The sequence below is a fragment of the Vitis riparia genome, chromosome 7 (genome assembly GCF_004353265.1).
Source record: "Vitis riparia cultivar Riparia Gloire de Montpellier isolate 1030 chromosome 7, EGFV_Vit.rip_1.0, whole genome shotgun sequence".
NCBI lineage: Eukaryota > Viridiplantae > Streptophyta > Magnoliopsida > Vitales > Vitaceae > Vitis > Vitis riparia.
In genome coordinates, this window is record NC_048437.1 from 2,705,589 (window position 1) to 2,728,848 (window position 23,260).

Here is a 23,260-nt window from a genome sequence, read left to right on the forward strand (position 1 = left end):
TATTTGATTGAAATCGTGGACTGAGACCCAACATCACAATCAACTCAAAGAAGGTTACGATGATATTGGGTCCGAGTAAGAAGCTCCAAAGCATTCTATACGATGAAAATATTACCTGTCTACATTGATTTGCCTGCGTTCAGTCCCAAACTCGCAACGTAGAGTGGCTTATCGGCATCATCAACCATGGGTTTCTGTTAATAAACTAGCTAGAAGTGCGTGCATGGAGGACCACCCTCAGAAACCTTAGCTATATCTATATGGCCTGCTATCATTTACTGGTGTCACTCAAGGATGCGAAGGAAGTCTTTGATGCATGTAACATATAGGATTCTTTCGATACCGTTTAGGGTGTCTATGTGAATGTTTTCCAAATCTGTTCTTAAAAGCAGTTATCCATTGTTTTTTCTCTTGTTCTTCATCAAATTATTATGTATTTATATATAATGCAAAAAAAAAAAAGTTAAATATTTTTTAAGGTATATTTTGAATTATTAGTTCAGAATATATTTTTTTTGAACTAGAAAATTGAATACATTTAAAAATGAAATTAAAAAAAAATCTATTTTTAAGAATAATTTATAATACTTCTGTGTTTAAAAATTATATTTTAAAAATATTTTTACAAAAAATGAGGATAATTATAACATTTTTTTTTAAAAAAAAAAATTGTCTTAAAAATAATATTTTCTCAAGAAAAACTAAGAATCTCTTTACTAATTTTCTATAGTCTACTTGTTAATTGTTTTTAAAAATAAATTTCTATTCTTTAGGCCGAAGAAATAGAAAAATATTCGTGTGACAATAAAAAATGAAAAATAATTTCATATTTTTAAAAATAGGAAATGAAGAGTTTTTCATAAAATATCTTTTCATTTATTTTTTTATGATTGTTTTAAAAGATAATTATACAAAAACGAAGAATGATTAAAAATAAACACTACACCTAAAAGTTATTTTAAAAAATAATAAACGAGTTAAAAACATTCTCAAGTTTCAAAACCAACATTTATTTTACAAAATATTAAAAAATAGTTTTTAAAAACAATTTTTCAAAAATTGTTATAAAAAAGATTATATCCAAATATTTTTTAAAAAAATTGTATTTAATTTTCAAATAGGGATTATATATACAGTAAAAAATTGAACTCGATCTCGTCCCTAATCAAAGAATGATATGTACATGGTGGCATCATAAACAACCATATTCATAAGTTTTTAATCAATATTCTCCTAATTAATAACCCTAAAATAATTTCAACTAATAACTTAAAAAACATAATTCATTTAACATGAGAAAAAATGTATTTAATAGTGATTTTAGAAGTGTTTTTAGCCTTTATAACATTTAAAAGATAAAAAATTTTAAGCGTTAAAAAGATTAAAAATGTTTTCTAAAATAACTACCAAACATACTCGAAATGAATTTGGTAAAAAATCAGTCATGTTAAGTATATTTTTAATTTCCTTTCTCAAGAGTCAAGAGTCATGCATCAATCGGAAATAACTCATTTATACAACTTACTTTCGATACTCCTCATCTCTCCTACATAACGATTATAGACCAGAAATCGACCAAAAAAAAAGGAAAAAAAACCACTGAATTGGAAAGAATTGAGAATCATATGACAGTTGATCTTCCACTATCACCCAAAACATCAACCTCTAGATTTGAAATCACACCATAAATTCACGAGAAAATTATGTGAACGAATTCATTTCCATGCAAACTTGACATTAATATGGACATGATAGAACAATAGACAGCTCTCCTTTTAGCTTCTCTCATTTGAGAGAAACTTCATTAAAATAGTTTGCAATTAACGGTGGCCAAAACAAGGCCGTTTCAAACTTGTACTGAGGAAGTTCTGTTTGGCTTGTAGCTAGATGTGGAGCTGCCCTGGACCTAACTCTTATCATTAACATCCTCAGCTAGGGTTTTAGGGGGTTAACAAACTGGGTCAAACCCCACATTTTGGTTATAATTAATCAACAGAAGACTGAAATCTGATCGAACGACAGACATTGACAGCGTGGTCCATCTCACATATAATATGGACCAAGATTTGATCAAGACCTCTATGCAGACGTCTTCACCTAGGGCTTTTCAGCTTCCAACTGGGTCAAACATTAGAATGATCCTAAACCTTGGTGGGAAACTGCTGACTCTCCGAAGATTTGGCATCTAAGCATTTCAGCTTCAAAAAGACTGTATAAACTTTGGAATATATGCAGATGTTTCTCTCTTTTTTTCTTAATCTAATACCACAAAGGCCTTGGCATACGATGCAGTTAGGTTTGTGCTGGTCCAAATCAGCACAAAATAGAAGAGATTGTTTGGCTTGTCATCATCCGTTCACAACCGACACTGTGTGGGGTCCGTACATGCAGCCCCATTTGTGACAAAATTCTCAAATTTGCCAAAAACATGAGTAAGAAGGGAAAGAATAATCAATAAATAAATAAATAAAAGACCCTCTCTCTCTCCCAAAAGATCACAGCAGCTCTTTGCCGCCTCACTTTTAATTGGTATTTAATCAAAATCACTAAATAATTAGATAAACAAAATCCTAATTTCATCATCAACCCACCGCCACATGCAATGTGCTGCTGTAATCAGAGAATATCAGATTAAACCAAAGGAAAAAGTCACCATTCTTTTTCCCTGAAAATTAAAGAAAATTTTATTATTCAGATCATCGTCTCTTTACACAACTTACTGGATCGGTCTCTAGAAAACTACCAAGGGCTTTCTTCAACACCTCACCTTCTTCACATTCACTGGCTCGGTGGTCATATATATATGAACCAGAGAGCGATACCTCCGCTTCCTCGGCCGCAACTGCTTTTCCTCTTCTTCTTCTTCTTCTCTTCCAAAAATCTCCTCAATCTTAGCAGAAGTAATCTCGCTTTGGTTTTGCTCCAACTCTTCCTCTTCTCCATCTGGGTTTCCCTTGTTCTTGCAGTCGTTGTCTTCGTCGTCTCCGCTCAGTTGCATCAGCTGCTGAGCCGCTGCCATTTCTGGGTCCGTAAAACCCTTCTGGGTTTCGCTTCTCTGTGAAGAAAAACATGATGATGATAAAGACGATGGTTCCGCCATTGATACACAGAAGAAATCGGGGGAGATTTGATCCTAAAATATCTTCTATGGCGGTTTTTGCTTTATGGGTTTGGCGTAGAGCGCGTTTCGAGGGTACGTGTTGCGGGAGATTTTGAGAGAAACCGCAGCGTTGGTGCAATGAAAATGTCAGGAAGATGAGTCCGGCTTAAGGCTTATATATAAACCACTTTCTCATTGATCCAGTACCGCCTCGCCTATTTTAATATATAGTCTAAGGCATACGGCGTCCTCCTCCGTCCAATCCTCACGCCATTGACTCTGTTGACTTCTCGTCCCCAAATCCAACGCGTAGTATTCTTTGTTCCTTTGTACTTGGCGGTTTGTACATTTCCTCTATTCGGGTCCCACTATTTCCCTAGTTGAATCTCATCCGTTGGCCGAGAATAAAGTCAAATAAAATTGGATTTTGACCAAGTTTATGAAGATCTTTGAAACCTTTGACAATCTATCCCCTTCCCAACAAGTAATTCCCTGCTTTGGGTGTGATGTGATCTCACATCCCTCTTTTCCTAAGAAAACCAAAATCAATACCTTGGGGGATAAGTTAAAAAAAAGTATATTATATTGATGGTTTCTTTAATTATTTTATGTATTTATTATTATTATTATTATTATTATGTTAATTTTGTGAAGGAGTCTCTGTGTTTTATAATCTTCCAAATTAATTATATTTTTGTTTTATAATATAAAAAAATTAAATCACACTAAGAAACATGCTCTAAATTCTATAATCATTGATTGGTATAATTAATTGAGAGCATTCCATTTGATTTTTTTATTAATGGTAGGAATCAAAATATTAAAATCCATATCCATAATATTAATAAAATGATGTCTTCGTTTTTATTTCTTTAATGGGCCCTATCTTAGTCATCCCTTGCATGGACTTTGTAGAATTAATAGTAGATGGAGCACTCTATACTGCATGGACTAATAAACTTTTTGATATGTATTTAAAGTATATATTGAAATTTAAATGGTAGCAAATATTATTTATAAATCAAGTCAAAATAAAAAAATAAAAAATAAAATGATACTAAAATATTTAAAATATTTAAATCAAAATACGCATTAAGGAAACTACATTTAAGATATAGAATAATAAAAATCGAGGACAAAAGTAACAAAAATCTGTGTATGTATGATATCATCGGATTATGTGCAACCTCAATCTTATACCGACACATGAAGATATATCAAAGAATTACAAAAGGGGAGATATATCAAATAGAGAAACAAATATACAAATTACGGAGAGTTGGCTTGAATTTATGACGCTTTGTCAAACCAAATTTTGATATCGTGTTAAACTAACATCTTCCCAATAACTTAATTTTGCAGGGTTTTGATTCACTATGTCATGTTTCTTATTCATCAACTATTTTTAACATTTGTTTTCTATTATTCAAAATGGGATATAATTTTTTTAACATAAAAACATAGTTGATAAAATTTAAATTAAAAATTAATAATTTTTAAGATTTTGTGGTAAAAACAAGCAAAATTTTTAGAGTAAATTTAAATTGTTTTTGGGTCTTTCTTTTTTTATAGGATATACTAAAAAATAATTAAAAAAATTAAAGAATAAGCCAAAAATATTGTACTATGCATCAGTGCATGATTCATTTATGGAGAATAGATTCAATAAATTGCTTTTTAAAATTGAATTCTCAAATAAAATTTTATTTGTGATAATAATATAGAATGGGTTCTTAAAAACTGTTCTAAAAACTAATTTATGATAAAATTAGATTTTTGGTCATATTTTTTTAGAAACAATTACAAATTACAAACATACATAAAATAAAAATTATGTTTAAAATATTATAAATGTGAACTGTACTTCAATTGACAGCTTCTTTACTCAAATGCAAATATAAATTATAATTTAAACCCTTATATAATAATTTTAAAATTTATATATTAACATATTAGAAATAAAATATATTCCAAAAAAACATCGAAATACTCTTAAAGTATGGGAATCATGTCAAAAATTTACATCTTTGAATTGACATCACCACTCACCAGTACCCTTCCAAGCATTTAGCCAAAGTAACTTTTTGACTAGTCAACATATGTGGAATCATTCTTCCCTTTCCTTCTCCAAGACCTATTAGAAAGGGTCTGAAACTTGACTAAAATGGTCAACTAGTCAAGCAAACAAAAAATTTGGCTGTATTTGGAAATCGACTCGCGATTTCCCCACTCTGTTTCGATTGAAAGAATGACTTGGTTGTTACACTCCATGGTATTTGGTCATTGTTTTCACATCTTATGAAAGGTGTTTTATAACTTTTATAAGTACCCATTGTAGGGACCACCCTTAAGTGTACACGTGGCAAACCACCGTGGCCTCACAAGGCACTTCTCCAATGGACATGTGGCACGTCCTACCATTTGTCCGGACGTTCAATCCGGACGCGGTAATTGTCGTTCTAAACAGGACCCCCTGACCATATTTTGCAAACAATCATTACTCATATCGTCAAAACCACACTTGATAGGACATTCCCAGGTCTTTTTAGACGACCTGCTACGCCATGCCCTGCGGCGCCTGTATAGTGAAAGGACAAGTGATATAACAAGTCATCCCATCAACAATCTCTATCACCCACCTACAGGATAATGATTGCTCTGCCACCATCTGAGTAACCATCATGATTGCGAAAGTCAAAGAGTCTTCCCATCTTCAATATGACGAGGCTTCAAACACTATAAAAGGTCTCGACAACTCAGTAAAAAAGGTAAGCATTCATTAGAAAAGCCTCATAAGACCAATATGCTTGATCGCCAATCTAACAAAGGCTTCAGAGGGTGTGTCCAGACAACCTGTTCGGACATCTTTTGTAGGAGAATGGAAGGAAGCATCGTTCTCAGTTGAGGGGACGAAAACATTAGGGAGCTACAATGCCTCTAGATCTTCCCCGCATCAACACCCACCAAAGAGTGATTTTGAGGTACATATTATAAGTGATTTGTGTATTGGATACACTTTAAAAAGTGTTTTTAGTATTTGTAATAAGTAAAATTTTTTATTTTTTAAATATTAAAAAATTAAAATTTAAAAATATGTTTTTAAAGTCATTATCAAACGTATTTTAAGATTCTATAATTTTTTTTAGTAATTCTATAAAACGTTTTTAATTTTTAAAAAATAAGTATTTAGTAAAATTTTAAAAATACTTTTAAAATTTTAAAAAATACTTTTAAAAATCTAAAAAATCATTTGTAATATTAGAAAATTATTTATAGTATTTCTAAAAAAACATTTTGAAAGGTGATTCTCCTATAAATACTTATAAAAAAAAACATTTTCACTAAAAATATTTCAAATAAAAATATTTTCAAACACACTCTAAACATTTCATAAAATTTTAAAAAGTAATTTTAAATATTTCACAAATCATTTCCAGTGGATTTTTTTTTATTAATTACTAATAGTTCGTTTGGTAATGATTATAAAAAACACTTTTAATATTTTTAATACTTAAAATTTTTTATTATTCAAGTGTTTAAAATATTATAAATGCTTTTTAAAATCACTCTCAAACACATTCTAAACAAATGATTATTTCAAAATTATTTTTTTTCTATATAAACAAAAATATTATTAAAACACTATTTTAAATGTGTTAAGCATTTAGAATGCATTTGATAATGATTTTAGAAAGTATTTCTAATATTTTTTATGTTTGAAAGATAAAAAAATGTAAGTGTTAAAAAGAGTAGAAATATTTTCTAAAATTACTATCAAACGCACTCTTAAAATATGTTTAGTAGTGATTTTAAAAAATGTTTCTAATATTTTTAATATTTAAAAATTTGTATATTTCAAGTATTATAAATTATAAAAACATTTCCTAAAATTACTGTCAAACACACTCTTAGTAATTCTCCTTATTTCTAACAAAATGATTAAAACACGTGTTTTAATAGAAATCACTCATAAATGTATTAAATTAACTTATATTCTTATTGGGAGTGATTCAACTAGAGTTGGAACTATTTCATAAAACTTGAAAATGTTTTCTTACAAAATTTAAGAGTTTGATACTTTAAAAATTATTTTTGAAAATCTAGAAAATTGCATCAAATGATTTATGGACAACTCCTCGGTAAATAATTTTTCAAAAATCACTTTTTTTTTTTTTTTTTTTTGCTTTTTACATATAACACATTAATAAATTTTTATTTATGAAATCACCTCCAACACAAACCCGTAATAATTTAAAGTCATTTATACTTAAGTGAAGTTTGGTAAAATTTAGTGTTTAATGTTGGATTACTTAGGAAGATTAGTTAAATTAATATTTATATTATCAGGTTAAACCTTTTTACTTAAGTTTTATTTGTAGTATTAGGATGGCTTGTCAAACCAATTCAAGATTTTTTTTTAAATGATTAAATTGATTTATTTACCATTTTAATAATAAACAATGAGGTCATAAAAGAAAATTAAGGATAATTAAGACAAATGACATTTGAGATTTGAAAAAATTATTAATTCAAGTCCGCCCTCAAAAACTCATTTTTAAAACTATTTCAAAAATATTACCAAACATTCCCTTAGTTTTTTTTTCTTACAAAATTATTGGAGCCCGTCATCTATCATTTTTTGTACTCCTCTTATCATCAAATAATGTCTTTCATTTGGTTGTATGTCCATTGCCGACTGGGCCCATACGGAAAGGCCAGGTCCATTCTAACTCTGGAGAATGGGTCCATGACCAGGCTATCACCGCTAAAGGTCAAAAGGGTCATTTCACCACTGTATAAACTCCAGAGATGGGGTTAAGGTTTTAACAAAACCTCCGAATTCTGAAGCAGTGGCAGCTGCCTCTCCATTTTCACCTCCAAATCTCAGGTTTGTCTCTAATCCCACACTCTGTTTTGTCTCCCTCTAGCACTCTGTTTGGTTGCCTAGAAAACTAATAGCATAAATTTCATCTTCAAATCTTATCATTTCATCATATTCCCCTTATTATAATCGAGCCAAATACTCGTGAGTTGTTTCTGTTTTCTGGTGTACCGAACAGTGAATAAATTTAAATCCCCTGCTTTGTATACATTTTCCCATCATCGTTTAAGAGTAATCGGGGTTAATCTGATTCGACTGTTACTTATCGATAGTTTTATTAACCTTCAGATCTCTAGAGGCAAAGTATATAGTGATTAGTGTGCAACTTTTTCATTCATCTATTATTATAGTGAATATACAAACCCTTGTGTTTTGGCTGTGTGCCTATTTGCTTGCCAATTCTGTGATGGTTTTATGGTTAAATTATGTAGCTAAATTGTATATTTTGAACTGGGGAGCATAATTTCCCATTTGGCCATTTCTGTAGTTGGTCAGAAAGTCTTGTTTAAATTGTACTTTTGTTTGTGTATCAAATCGGTTTCATTGGACCTTTTTTTTTTGTGGTTTGATATTCAATTTTAATCATGAGTATGCTACTTGTTGCTTGTTGGAATTTTCCCTTATTGTAGTCCTGAGTCCTGACTAAGTTCCGGCCGGAGCAGCCCGGCCGGCACCACCGGTAGGACCGGCTCTGGGTCAGTACCGGTTGAATCTGATGGCGTTCTGCAAGGACTTCAACGCTCGAACGCAAAAGTACAAGCCAGATACGCCCATGGCCGTGACCATCACCGCCTACAAGGATAACACCTTCGATTTTACCGTGAAGTCTCCGTCGGTCACCTGGTACCTCAAGAAGGCTGCCGGAATCGAGTTAGGCAGTGGCCGCCCTGGTCACGTCGTCGCCTCCAGCGTGACCGTAAAGCACATCTATGAGATTGCGAAGGTAAAGCAATCTGATCCTTATTGCCAGTACATGTCATTGGAATCCATTTGCAAATCCATTATTGGAACCGCAAATACCATGAGGATTCAGGTCGTCAAGGAATTGGATTGATTTCCAAAATTCTAGGGTTTTATCAGATCCTTCTGTTGTGTTGAAGAGGCAAGAATAATTTTGACATACATTTTTTCTTTATCTTTTAGATTTTTAGACGTTTGCCCTATTTGTTGTGTTTTAAATTGGATTGTGCTGAAGAGTTCAATCATGATTTGCACTTGAATTTGATATATATATATATATATATTTTCGTTTGCAAATATTACAAGAAATGGGACATGTTAGAGGAGTACGTAGGTGACATATGAAGGTTTGGGAGTTAGGGCCTCTCTTCTTGTTTTGATGTATATGGAGGGAATGCAATGGAATTTGAAGAGGAGCAGTGCTTTCACCAGTCTCTAAAACTGGTTGGCATATGAACTTTAAGAGTGTCCCATTAGACTGAGGACATGGAATTCATGGATTTAAAGCTTGAAACAACTCATGAAGTTTTGGCATTTTATAGCTAAGCATATTTTGAGCTCCAATCTTACTTTCAGCACATGTATGCAATTGTGAAGTTTCTGCAATGCTGTTCTGGTTTTGGCAAAACCCAGAATTTATCATGGAATTATAACCTTGCATGAAGCTTAGCATCCTCGCTAGGTATTAATTTGCTTTTTCTCGTACTTTACTATTTTTCAAGACATTGTTTCAATGTTGTATCAGGACTGAGAAGGATATCGGGTGGGTTCCCTCACTATGGTGTGGTAAAGGATGATTATGTTTTGATCAAGGGGTGCTGTGTTGGGCCAAAGAAGAGGGTCGTTACCCTTAGACAGTCCCTTCTCAAGCAGACATTCCGTGTAGCCCTGGAAGAGATTAAACTTAAGTTCATTGACACATCTTCGAAGTTTGGGCATGGAAGATTCCAGATTACACAAGAGAAGCAGAAATTCTATGGTAGGCTTAAGGCTTGATGATTCAGTTTTTCTACCTAGAGGCATATTGGCTCTCTACCCAATATGGAGGCATCTTTTCACAAAAGTTTCTAGAGCAATACTTTTAGAACTGTGTTTTAAATGTTCGTGCTTTTAACATTTATTCAGTACCTTTTGCTTATGAGCAACCCCTTATACTTTGCCAACAGGGAATAGGTTTGCGTCTAATTTACTAGTGTTCCTTGGCCAAACACCTCTTTTTATCGGTCTTATTTGCCTTATCAGACATTCCTTGATTGAAATTTACAGGACTCCGTTATTTATCCTTTAAACTTGTAAGGGAGAAAGTGCATTTTTCAGCATAGTCTATTAAATGCATATTCTACAGGTCAAACTGTGCTGCTGCTGCTGTTTAGCTTTAGTCTGGCAACTAGGACCGATTGACCCGTCAGGGCATATTTCGTTTTGAAAATAAGAAAATCTAATATTTATTCCATTTCTCATCCCTCATTGTCTATGGGTCACATATTATAATCTAGTCTAGCGTATGTTAAGTCCTATGTTTCACATTAATGATATCAAAATGTACGGGTTTCAGAGGAAGACATGAGTTTTGGGTTAAAATGGTCCATTTTTTAAACTTAATGTTGAAAACGGGCACATTTTCAAACTATTGTTCAAAATGGCCTCTTTGATGCCACGTAGGCGTCACATCATTAAAAAATATTTTTTTCGTCATTATAGTGAAAGCCGCAGTTGGGAAACGCTGCTTCATTTTTGTACTAAAGCCGCAGTTGGGAAACGCTGCTTCATTTTTGTACTAAAGCCGCAGTTGGGAAACGTGGCTTCATTTTTGCACTAAAGTCGTAGTTGGCAAACACGGCTTCATTTTTGTATTAAAGCCGTAGTTGCCAAACGCGGCTTCATTTTTTAACTAAAGCCGCGGTTGGCAACTGCGGCTTTAGTTAATTTTTATTTAAATTTAAAATTTAATTAAAAAATTATTAAATTATAATTTATGAATGAAATTTAAAAATATACTTAAATAATAAATTATTTATATTTAAATTTAAAATTCTAGTATTACTTCAACAAACATAAATTGATAAATAGAAGATATTATAAATGAATGTTTTATTTATTAATAAATTAATAATCTTAAAATAATAAATTTATATAACATATAAATAATATATAAAATTGTATAATTTATTAATTTAAGATATTTAATTTGTTAATTTTTAAGATATTAATTTATTTATATTATGATAAATTTATCTTTATCGAAATAATAGTATAGTAGTTAATAACTGAGATTTCAATTATAATATTTTTTTTACTTTCAAATTTATTAAAAACGGTTAAATTACAATTTATGATTGAAATTTTAAAAATATACTTAAATAAAAAATTATTTATATTTAAACTTAAAAATCTAGTATTATTTCAACAAACATAATTGATAAATAGAAGATATTATAAATGAATATTTGATTTATTAATAAATTAATAATCTTAAAATAATAAACTTATATAATATATAAAATTGTATAATTTATTAATTTAAGATATTTAATTTGTTAATTTTTAAGATATTAATTTATTTATATTATTATAAATTTATCTTTATCGAAATAATAGTATAGTAGTTAATAACTGAGATTTCAATTATAATATTTTTTTTTTACTTTCCAATTTAATTAAAAACTATTAAATCACAATTTATGATTGAAATTTAAAAAATATACTTAAATAAAAAATTATTTATATTTAAACTTAAAAATCTAGTATTACTTCAACAAACATAAATTAATAAATAGAAGATATTATAAATGAATGTTTTATTTATTAATAAATTAATAATCTTAAAATAATAAATTTATATAACATATAAATAATATATAAAATTTTATAATTTATTAATTTAAGATATTGAATTTGTTAATTTTTAAGATATTAATTTATTTGTATTATGACAAATTTATCTTTAACAAAATAATAACATACTCTTAAGCCATAGTTGTCATATATAGATTTTTTTACAAAATTAGTTAATGAAATTAATTACAAAAAGTTACTACAAAATGTAATTTTTAATAGTTTAATTAAAGTCACAAAAAATATCCACTAAACATTAATATAGTGGAAAATAAAAAACATATATAATCTTACATGCCTCCACAAGGAGAGAACCTATGTGTAACTGGTACTCTCTTCCTTTTTGGACAAGAACCTATATATAATCACACATGATAAAATTTATTTCTCACATGGATACAATTGTCGGATAAATGCCGAGGCTAGAAATTGCTTGGAGCAAATTCCTCTTGAAAAATGGGCACTCTCATATGATGGTGGGCGGAGATATGAGATTATGACAACTAATATGTCTAAAGTTTTTAATGGTGTCCTTAAGGGTACTCGTAACTTACCAATAACAGCTTTAGTCCAGTTAACTTTCTACCGGGTTAACAGTTACTTCACAGTCAGGCGGGAGCATGGTGCCAGTCAGCTCGCTTCAGGTGAAGAATTCACTCCACATATTGATGCCAAGATAAAGGCTAAAGTTGTTAAGGCGGGTGCACATGAGGTTCTTTTGTATGATCATGTGGCGGGACGTTTTCATGTTAAAACTAGACACTCTGTTGGAAACAGTAATAGGAAACCTCACACATATCATGTTACCCTTCAAACGGGGTCTTGCACATGTAACAAAACATTTTTGTTAGGATTCTCATGTTCGCACATTCTTGCTGCTTGTCATTGTCGAGCAATTGATTTTCAACAATTTGTACAAAGTTATTACACCACATGTGCTTACCTATCAACATGGGCTCCCTTGTTTTATCCCATATTTGATGAGTTGGAGTGGCCTCAATATAATGGACCGATAATTGTGCCTTCAGACTCAATGAAACGGCTAACTTCTGGTTGACCAAAATCAAGTCGTTTGCATAATGAGATGGATGCAAGGGAAACTAGGACTCCACAAACATGTGGACTTTGCAAGCAATCGGGTCACAATCGGCGTTCTTGTCCAAAAAGGAAGAGAGTACCAGTTACACATAGGTTCTCTCCTTGTGGAGGCATGTGAGATTATATATGTTTTTTATTTTCCACTATATTAATGTTTAGTGGATATTTTTTGTGACTTTAATTAAACTATTAAAAATTACATTTTGTAGTAGACTTTTTGTAATTAATTTCATTAACTAATTTTGTAAAAAAATGTATATATATGACAACTACGGTTTAAGAGTATGTTATTATTTTGTTAAAGATAAATTTGTCATAATACAAATAAATTAATATCTTAAAAATTAACAAATTAAATATCTTAAATTAATAAATTATACAATTTTATATATTATTTATATGTTATATAAATTTATTATTTTAAGATTATTAATTTATTAATAAATAAAACATTCATTTATAATATCTTCTATTTATTAATTTATGTTTGTTGAAGTAATACTAGATTTTTAAGTTTAAATATAAATAATTTTTTATTTAAGTATATTTTTTAAATTTCAATCATAAATTGTGATTTAATAGTTTTTAATTAAATTGAAAAGTAAAAAAAATATTATAATTGAAATCTCAGTTATTAACTACTATACTATTATTTCGATAAAGATAAATTTATCATAATATAAATAAATTAATATCTTAAAAATTAACAAATTAAATATCTTAAATTAATAAATTATACAATTTTATATATTATTTATATGTTATATAAATTTATTATTTTAAGATTATTAATTTATTAATAAATAAAACATTCATTTATAATATCTTCTATTTATCAATTTATGTTTGTTGAAGTAATACTAGAATTTTAAATTTAAATATAAATAATTTATTATTTAAGTATATTTTTAAATTTCATTCATAAATTATAATTTAATAATTTTTTAATTAAATTTTAAATTTAAATAAAAATTAACTAAAGCCGCAGTTGCCAACCGCGGCTTTAGTTAAAAAATGAAGCCGCGTTTGGCAACTACGGCTTTAGTACAAAAATAAAGCTGCGTTTGCCAACTACGGCTTTAGTGCAAAAATGAAGCCGCGTTTCCCAACTGCGGCTTTAATACAAAAATGAAGTCGCAGGCTTTCACTATAATGACGAAAAAAAAAAAAATTTAATGATGTGGCGCCTCCGTGGCATCAAAGAGGCCATTTTGAACAATAGTTTGAAAATGTGCCCGTTTTCAACATTAAGTTTCAAAAATGGGCCATTTTGACCCAAAACTCGGAAGACATCCCATGAACCCCATGGGGCATTTGGCATACAAGAATAAGAATGAAAGCGATTGAGTTAAAACGGGATCTAGTTATAAAAACATGTTCTCATTCTAGTAAGCTTTCAAAGTAGTATGATTGATTTCTCATTCCCATTCTCTCCTCTTGCTCTGAACCCTATGACCTAAGCATCTCTTTATTTTTTTCATAATGGTCCATAATGTGGTACGATTCCATTCTCGAGGGAAACATTCAGGGTTTTGGCAATCTATTATTCTGTTATTACCATATTAAATAAAAGCGATGGCTTCCATTGAATTTGAGCTGGATCCAAGGAGATGGTTTCCATCCCTTCAGTAGTTTGGATGGCAATGATTTATCCTCTGGTAGGAAATTCATCAGGCTCTGGAATAGTGAGGCAACAAGTTAAATCTCCCATGTCAAAAGATCTCAGGTAGGAAAGCTTGTGAGCTTTTATGAGCAGTGTCAAGAATTGCTCAATGCTCAAATTCAATCTCATTTTCCTGTAATCTCTGAAATCACTGCACCTGCAGCAACTTTAATAACCTTAATTGCAAATAAAAGTGTCCCAAAGTTCCAAAGTGCAACTCTGGTAACCAATGAATGTCAGATATTGCGAGTATCTGACACGATGTGGACCCTTTTAAAGGGGGTGGTAAGGAAGCTTGGGGTAAGAATAAAAGAATGTACTGCTCTATTATTCCTATAAAAAAAAGGGCCAAAGAAATTGTACAACCTTTTTCTAGATATGTAAAAAACCTGGTCAGCAATAAATAAGAGGATATTCCTACTTTGCTACCTACAAAAACATAGCTGCAAGCACCATGACTGCAACACTTCAAACTTTAAAAAGCCATACCACAATGCCTATAAATATCTGTGAACTGCACGAAGACACAACAAGCAGAGCAGGCATCCATGTATTCCAACTCCATATTAGTACCACAGCACCTTATACTGCTCAAGCAGCTATTGCTTGAGGTGGCCCTTCTGTTCTGAAATTGCGACCACGCCCACGGCCCCTTCCCCTGCCACGACCACGACCTGTAAAACTCCACATGAAATTCATTACCATAACATTCACTTCAACAACTCAATAAAGCCTTCTCCCAACTAGTTGGAAATAAGGCTGCATGACACCCGAGATGCTGTGCATAAACATATTCAAGGAAAAAGAAACTAGTGGGTTTTAAACACAAATTTTCAAGATATTGTGTGGGCATGGTCTGTTCAGTTGAGTTATACTTCAGAAAGCACCACCTTAAACGATGAAAAACATAAAAGCATGGTTTCTCAATCATTACACTAAAAGCTTACCACGGCCTTGGGCAGGCACTTCTGAATCACCGTAGTCATAGTAACCACCTGACTCATATTGCATATCTCCACCACCATAGCCTCTTCCTCGACCACGGAAACCACGTCCTCTTCCACGGCCTCGACCTCTACCACCAAACCCACGCCCACCATCCCAACCATCTCCATTATTATATTCCCCCCCTACTCCATTGTAATTTCCTGCATCCCCAGTAACATGAGATGAAACATGACCAATAAAGCAGCTTTAGGTAATTGTAACAGCTTACAAAACTTGAAGTGGATCAATAACATAATCCATCAAAAACATGGTATTTCCACTATATCAGATGAAGTTTTGGGTAGACATACAAAGCATTAACCTATACGTGCAATAACTAGACTTAGGTTAAATGCCACATGACTTGGATTCGTATATGGTGAATGATTCTATATCCCTGAAAGGTCTAAAAGCCAATTCATTGATCATAATACTGCATTCTGATAGTAAATTGATAATCCATAGCCTGCAGGATGTGGCAATTTGAGATAGGAAGGACAAGTATCCACTATAAGCCATATGCTATCCAAAACAATGCAAATAAGTGAACTATGCCAGAACCATGGACAATACCTCTCCCGCGACCCCTTCCTCGACCACGTCCCCTGCCTCGCATGCCAGGTGAATCTGAATTATATGAGATAAAGAGCAGATAACATTAACCCAATTTTTCAGTAGTAAAGCCCTTCATAAATGTAAAGAAGAATCGATCATTTCACCTCCTTCATATTCAAGCTCATTCAATGGTTTCACTTGATCAACAGGAATAGGAGGCTGGTACCTGCATTACAGGATTAAAAGGATGTAAGGCATGATTGAGTGGTTACTGCATCGCTATCAAATGATTGAAAATCATATATAAAGCACAACCAAAGTGGCTCAACTGCTAGTAATGCTTCCGGTTCCTGGGACTTAACTCTTTTAGTCCCAAATAACAAAAGTACTCTGAAATTAAATAAAATAGAAAACAGACCTTGAAATAGCTACAGTCACAATCCATGAAAAACAAATCAAATAATGTTCATTCTAAGACAAGTCACGAGAAACTGATGAAACACAAGTCCTCTGCATTTTCCTTGTAAAATACACCTTTAGCCACGCCCGAAATAAAATGGTTCTCTAATTTATACTGATTTCAACTTCTGTTTTCCTCATGTGTATGATACTATAGGAAAATAAATATATCACCCTTGCTATATTGTGGTGATCTTGTTGTATCTTCACCAAGTCTTAGCTGTAAAAATACATATTATATATTATATAGTTATAATATACACACACATGCATGCACACACAACACAAACCAATGATAACTGGTGAAATTAGCTCCACCTGTACACAAGGCTTTTGACAAGGATACCAGTCAATTTTCTTATACCTAAGTCAACTCCAATCATATTGATCTACAAATATCTTCTCTACATATAAAATATGTTCCTTCATATGATGTCTAAGACAGTAAAGAAACTACAATGATAACTGGTGAAATTAGCTCCACCTGTACACAAGGCTATTGACAAGGATACCAGTCAATTTTCTTATACCTAAGTCAACTCCAATCATATTGATCTACAAATATCTTCTCTACATATAAAATATGTTCCTTCATATGATGTCTAAGACAGTAAAGAAACTACATCTTTTCCAATTGAAAGATTCATTTTCTTTCTCAATTTGGCAAATATTCAAATCCTGTCAGGTGAAAGTATCCTTTAATACTCTGACCTGACAGTATCCTTTATACATCACTTGGTCAGAGTTGCAAGAATAATACATTAGATGATCAAGATATTTCGGTAAAAGAAAAATTCACATGATTGCTGCCTAGCAATTGCAGTGGAAACAGAGAACCTAGTGCAATTCCATCCGGCAGAAGTTACATTTGGCAACACACATTAAACAGAAGCATGGAGACTGGTTGATTATGTTTCCAAATTAATTAAAACCAAAAATACCCACTCCAAGCTCTGAAAGGATGACAGGTACGTAAAATGTCCACCTATTCCCCTGGGAGAAATTCAATCATGTATGAATGGATGTTGCATACATTTAATATGAATTTATGGAAGTCCAGGACCAAAATACCAATTTATAGGTAAACAAAATAATAAAACATCAGGTTAAGGGAGTGGGGGTGCCTTGGGTGTTGATGGTCTGTGGTGGAAAAAAGGCTCTCCATGTGTTTAAAGGAGAATGCAGCCAGATTATATCAACTATATAAGCCCATGACAAAGACTGAAGAAGGAAACTCTTGCTTGAGAATGCTACAAGCCTGCAACCTCTGCCAAACCTAAAGAACCCCCTGGCTAAAACAAGGCCTTAAGTCACTTTAAATCTCATTATTTTTGCATATCAAGATTTCCAGCACTCTGATATACCATTCTTCCAGAATCAAAAGAAATTTTAACCCTCCAGTGAAATGTGAATGACAATGCAGAGGGAAAATGTTCTTCCTGTTGGCAAGGATTTATTAGTAGACAACATCCAAGACCATGGGTACAAACATGAATTCCTGAAATACAACTACCTGATGCAAGAGTAAGTACTAGAAGACATAAATTCTACCAGATGATTGTCCAAAAACAAACATAGTATGATTCTACAGCAAGCCAACGTTATGTGATCCAATTAGCAAAAGTTTGAAGAAGATACCCTCCACGAAAAGGGTTGCATCCATGAAATAACCAAGATGAGTAATCATAAATAAGAGAAATCTCCATCCCACAAATCAACCAAAGTCACCACAGTGAGGAAGAACTAAAATGTAGGAAGGGATGACTTGATGTGGCTGAAATCAATATTTCGAAAATCAGAGTACAGCACAACCCAAAAGGACTTCCAGTCAACAGGAAGAACAGTAGAATAGTTTGAATCAAGTTACGAAAGCAAATAGTGTAACGCAGGGAGCGAAACAGTATATTAAACTATTAACAGAAATTCATCAAATGGACCATCATCTATCACGAATCTTATCTTCTTTCATTATTTTACAAGACGCTGATCCTCAAATCAGAGGCACCCCAAAAACCTGGAATTAGGACCAGTACATGATTCTGAAATGCCAACGATCCATCTAGCATGGTTTTACAAACACTCTAGAAGAGCCAGATGAAGATTGAAAACAACTGTGTGTTAAGTGATACGAGAATACATGGATCATGACCTACAACAACTCTGCAGTAGACATGGACCCATATGTGCTAGAAATGTAGGGAAAGGCAATACTGCAGTCAATCCTAAAGAAAAATGGAACAGGACATTCTTGAGAATTCTTTCAATTTGTGAACAATACATGGGTTGTGAGATAAAGAACCTTGTAAACTACAATTTCAAGAAAGGAAGCCAGAAGTTTTGATGGAATACATTACTGTTATGAGTAATGACAAAAGCAGCCGCCATATAAACGTAAGGATTTTATGCATGATCATTAATCACATCAATTTCAAAAAATGCAACGGATGATCAACAAAAGTATTAAATTATATTGGGACAATGATTTACAGTCAGAAAGCTACACAACTACACACCATATAAAATAAAATAAATAAAAGCATTCCCTCTTAAATTTTAACATGGAAATACAATCATAGTTCATTTACCCAGTGGAGGATGTATCCAGCTCCTTCTTTGACAAAGTAATTGTGATCATTGAAACGTGACGGGTAGTCTCTAGGCTGCAAAAGAAAAGTAATGGATTATCATGAATTCATAGTATTTTGCATAATTTAGCAACAACAAACAGTCTACTGTTTCATACGGAAGAAGGCCATCTTCTAATGGCTCCCACATATCCGTTATATCGGTTGATCCAATTGATGTGTTCTGATGAAGTCCAACAATCCTTCTCTGAAATGAAAAATAAATAAAAAATCATAAACAAAGGGGGAAATTGAGAGTGCAAGGGAGAATGCACAGTGCAAAATATATCTATCTATCCACATATATATAGATAGATTGACAGATAGAAAGAGAGAGAGATCACCAATCATCCCACCTTAATTAATTCAGAAATCATCACCGTCTTATTGATGGCCCTACCCATTGCTTTAAGGATGATTTCATTAGAACCTTTCTCCTACACAAAGAAGCAAACAGTGGTAAGATAAGGAAGATGGATAAACAGAATCCAGAACAACTAAAGATGATTTTTATTGCAATAAGAATTAGTTAGTTCCCTACACACAGTTGCCTTTTCAAGGTCTAGCAAATCACACGTGAAATGCATCATTCTATTATCACATCAATACACTCATTTTCCATTATCACTGCATTAAATTTTTTTAATTCACTAACTAATGCATTTTAAGAACCCAGCACCACTTCCCCACCACCTTCCCTGAGCTTTGGCCCAACATTTTCACCAGTAGATCAGTATATAAGTTAAGTGTTTGAAAAGTCCGTTATAAATTATCAAAGGGGCCATTGCGATACAACCTGCCAAGGTCAAATTAGTGGTGCTCTTTTAAATTTATCACATGATATTTTACAATGCTAAATAACCCATTAAAGAACACTGGGATTATTACAAGATATCAAGGATTGGCAGTTCCTCGACACACACCACCAAGCTACCTGGCCTGCTTTACATTTTTCCTAGAAAGCTAGTTAAATTATCAAATGGACAAGCCTATGGCCCCATTCTGCACATTGTTTTGGCTGGCTAAAAGCTCTTTTATACATTTACAGAAGCTTGAAAGGTTTTAGATGTATGCTAAAGAACTTAAAAATATAAATTTTGAGACCTAAAAGCTTTTTTCAGCAGTTGGTTCTGATATGCTTTGCAGAAAAGGTTCCAAACTTTTACAAATAAAATAAAAACCCCTTCTTTGCACCAAATCCTCTCAAACTATCACTTTTATTAAAAGCTGAAGTTGCACCATAAAGGGTTTAAATCAACCAACTTGAACAAGACATAAGCCAATCCCTATTGAAATAACTGATTAATATTTAGTTAATTTTTATTGTTTAATCATTAGTTAATTCTTCTTTATTGATAAACAATAGTATCTTTGAAAATAACAATTCCAGGAATTTGTTACCTTCAAAATGTCTAATTTTCAAGCTTCACTAGGATATAATGTTATTTTGCATTTATAACATTAATAGGGCTACGCCTATGGTTATGGAAAATAAGAATTTACCTTTTGCTGCTAACAAATTTATTCAAATTTCGGTCCAATTTAACGCTAGTCTAAGAGGGTGGTGGTTTTCTTAGCTTTTTGCTGAAAGCAATTTGGTTTCAGACTTTATGTTGTTTGTTTTTTTACTTTTTCATAACTTATTATAAACTTTTTGCTGAAGGCTTTTTCTAAATAAAAAAAGCAACATGTTGATTTTTATTTAAATGTTTAATATAAATAAAATACTACAAAAACAAACAACTTAATATTTAGTACTATTAAGCATTAAAGTTCTATTTAAAATTAAGTAAAAAAACAAACACTACCTAAGTCAAAAACAGTTCAAAATCATTAGTTTATTTAATTGTTTCAAAGTAATGCTTGAGTGATTGTCAACTAAAAAAGTGCCCGCATATATTTCCACAAAATATCCTTCCTGGTTCTTCCACTCTAGGCGTGGATAAAGATACTAAGCATAGTAAATCCAAAAAATAATATAAAATAAAATAAAAAATGTCTCTTTGTTCCCAAATATTGTGTTTTGAAGATGCTTCATGTAAGACATCTGTCGGAATCTGACACTTACAATCATTTCCATGAGTCATAGCATTCTAAGCAGCATGTAGACACTCTTACAAAGTGAAGAATGTTCCGTTGTTTACCTACTTGTGTAATGGAATCAGGACTTGTATCCATTTCCTATTAGTGGACAACAATTTCCCCAACAAGACTAATGCGAAAACCAGAAAGAAATAGAAAAAGTATCCAATTATCCACAGTACAATTCTTTGTATACAATTTTTCTTTTTCCTAAAATTCCATCTTGCATTTATAAGCTTTCTTTTATATGTACAACCACTATATACACAATTCATCTTATTCACTTTTTGTCCTGGACTCCTTGATAGTTCTTATACCATTCCCTTCCACAATTTTTCTCTCTCCAAATAATTAGTAACAAAGCCCCACCAAACAAGAACATAAATTAGATTTTCGCAAAGGCCAAAGGTGTCAGATTTTCTTCAGTCACTAAGTGATATGGTGCAGCAAAATGGAACAGTTATTTATTTGTTTATTTATTGAAAGTAAAATGAAGAGAGTATTATTTTAAAAAAAAGGTTCCAAAAGGACTGCACCAAAGTACACAGGAGGACATTAACCACCAAAAGGCATCAGCAAGAGATGATGCTTTCCGAATTTCAAAATTATACCTCTGGTTGTCTAGCACTCTGTAGATCTCCATGTGTGAAAGTGAAAACTAAAACAAAGACTATAAAACATAACGCGGAGAATAACCTGGAGCAAAGTGGTGGCATAGGTAATGTAATTTCTCATTCTGCCTTGAGTAGTAATCCGAATCTCGTTCTCGTTTATAGGTGTTTCTGTCCTTGGCTTCTCCACCCTCTGGTACCGATCCATCTGCTTTTCACCAGATCAAATCCAAATCAAAAAAAGAAACCACGACTCACGGACAAGAAAATCCTTCCAGAGAAAATATGTATACTGTTTCCAGGCTTCATTCACTGATTATTACTCTACAGTGAATCTTCAAAACAACTTATCGCACATACATACATAAAGATAAAACAAACACAAAAGAGAAACACGGAGACTCAAAAAAATCACTTCTTTCCCCGAGAAACAGATTTCCTACGAATATCCTCGCTTCAAACAAATAGAACCTTCTCGAAATCAAACAGAACAGCAGAACAACGACGCCCAACCAAAAAAAATCACCAGAAACTCATAAAAACAGAAAAAATCAAACTTCATGACAAGAAATAACGGATCCGGAGCAGCAAAATTCATAGAAATTAGGGTTAGGGTTAGGAGCGGTGTTACCGTTGGAAGCTGTGTCCTCGCTCTCTCTGGAGTACGGCTCGGTCTATGGTATTGCGCTCACGACGCCGTTTCGAACGTTTATATATTGGGTGGATAATGCGCCACCAAGCAGTTATAGCCTAGGGCATTTTGGCCGCGGTCTTGTCGCCACCCGGACCGCCTGTTAACTCGCACTGCTTTAATCATGGCCGTTGGCTCTAGTGGGCCGCATTGAGGGTGGGCCATCTGGGATCAACGGTTGATTCTTGTGCCCCCATCCACCCTGGCGGGACCACGGAAGAGTGGTTTGGCTACGATACACATTCAACCCTATCTCCATTTTAGCTCTCACTCATTGGATTCTTCATTCTTACACAACTCATTTTTCTCGTAATTTTATTTTCTCAAGAAAATCTCCAATTATATTATCAATCATTTTTTTTTTCTTTTAAATCATTTTCAACATCTTGTTAGATGGTGGATTGTGAGTATGCGTCACACAAATATTTAAGTAAACACGAATCAATATAAACAATTAATTTTTTATTCTTTTTTAAGTCTTCAAAGATTCTTGTGAAATCCGGACAATTATTTTTTTTTATTAAAGTATCAAAATTTTATCAATTAATTTCTCTATGACACGTGGACAACTTTAAAAAAAATAAGTTTTGAAAAATATTGCTTCTTTTACCCATCTTCGTTGTTAAAGTATGGTAGTATTTTTTAGAACAAGAAAATTAATAGTTAGACAGTTTTTTTTAATGATAAATTATCATAAAAATATTTTCTAGACC

General features: G+C 32.3%; 3 protein-coding genes across 4 annotated transcripts; 1 reads left to right on the forward strand and 2 right to left on the reverse strand.

The window, feature by feature from the left end:
- Positions 1-2,658: 2,658 nt before the first annotated feature.
- Positions 2,659-3,233, reverse strand: LOC117919000. The gene has a single exon (XM_034836009.1). It carries the CDS (start codon positions 3,098-3,100, stop codon positions 2,756-2,758), a length of 345 nt encoding a protein of 114 aa, XP_034691900.1. The 5' UTR covers positions 3,101-3,233; the 3' UTR covers positions 2,659-2,755.
- Positions 3,234-7,931: 4,698 nt separating this feature from the next.
- Positions 7,932-9,773, forward strand: LOC117917528 (50S ribosomal protein L11-like). The gene is made up of 3 exons (XM_034833834.1): positions 7,932-7,988; positions 8,612-8,925; positions 9,688-9,773. The coding sequence occupies exons 2-3, from the start codon at positions 8,698-8,700 to the stop codon at positions 9,691-9,693; spliced, it is 234 nt and encodes a 77-aa protein (XP_034689725.1). The 5' UTR covers positions 7,932-7,988; positions 8,612-8,697; the 3' UTR covers positions 9,694-9,773.
- Positions 9,774-14,833: 5,060 nt separating this feature from the next.
- LOC117919308 (H/ACA ribonucleoprotein complex subunit GAR1-like) lies at positions 14,834-22,595 on the reverse strand. Of its 2 annotated transcripts, none has more exons than XM_034836460.1 (9): positions 22,488-22,595; positions 21,942-22,064; positions 19,520-19,600; positions 19,283-19,371; positions 19,125-19,199; positions 16,245-16,306; positions 16,099-16,152; positions 15,486-15,686; positions 14,834-15,212 (listed from the first exon to the last, which is right to left on the reverse strand). In XM_034836460.1, exons 2-9 carry the CDS (start codon positions 22,062-22,064, stop codon positions 15,130-15,132), a joined length of 768 nt encoding a protein of 255 aa, XP_034692351.1. In that variant the 5' UTR covers positions 22,488-22,595; the 3' UTR covers positions 14,834-15,129. The 2 variants fall into 2 exon arrangements, with proteins under 2 accessions (XP_034692351.1, XP_034692352.1); XM_034836461.1 differs by having other exon boundaries at positions 21,942-22,067; positions 22,488-22,561.
- Between the last annotated feature and the right edge of the window lie 665 nt (positions 22,596-23,260).

What these genes read in the sequence shown, in the direction of transcription:
- LOC117919000 (XM_034836009.1), bottom strand. Translation starts at nt 3,100, where the DNA reads ATGGCGGAACCATCGTCTTTATCATCATCATGTTTTTCTTCACAGAGA.
- LOC117917528 (XM_034833834.1), top strand. Translation starts at nt 8,698, where the DNA reads ATGGCGTTCTGCAAGGACTTCAACGCTCGAACGCAAAAGTACAAGCCA.
- LOC117919308 (XM_034836460.1), bottom strand. Translation starts at nt 22,064, where the DNA reads ATGGATCGGTACCAGAGGGTGGAGAAGCCAAGGACAGAAACACCTATA. An exon ending in TGATTTCTGAATTAATTAAG is followed by an intron (nt 19,372 to 19,519) that starts GTGGGATGATTG and finishes TTTTCATTTCAG; the next exon opens with AGAAGGATTGTTGGACTTCA. An exon ending in TGAGCTTGAATATGAAGGAG is followed by an intron (nt 16,153 to 16,244) that starts GTGAAATGATCG and finishes CATATAATTCAG; the next exon opens with ATTCACCTGGCATGCGAGGC.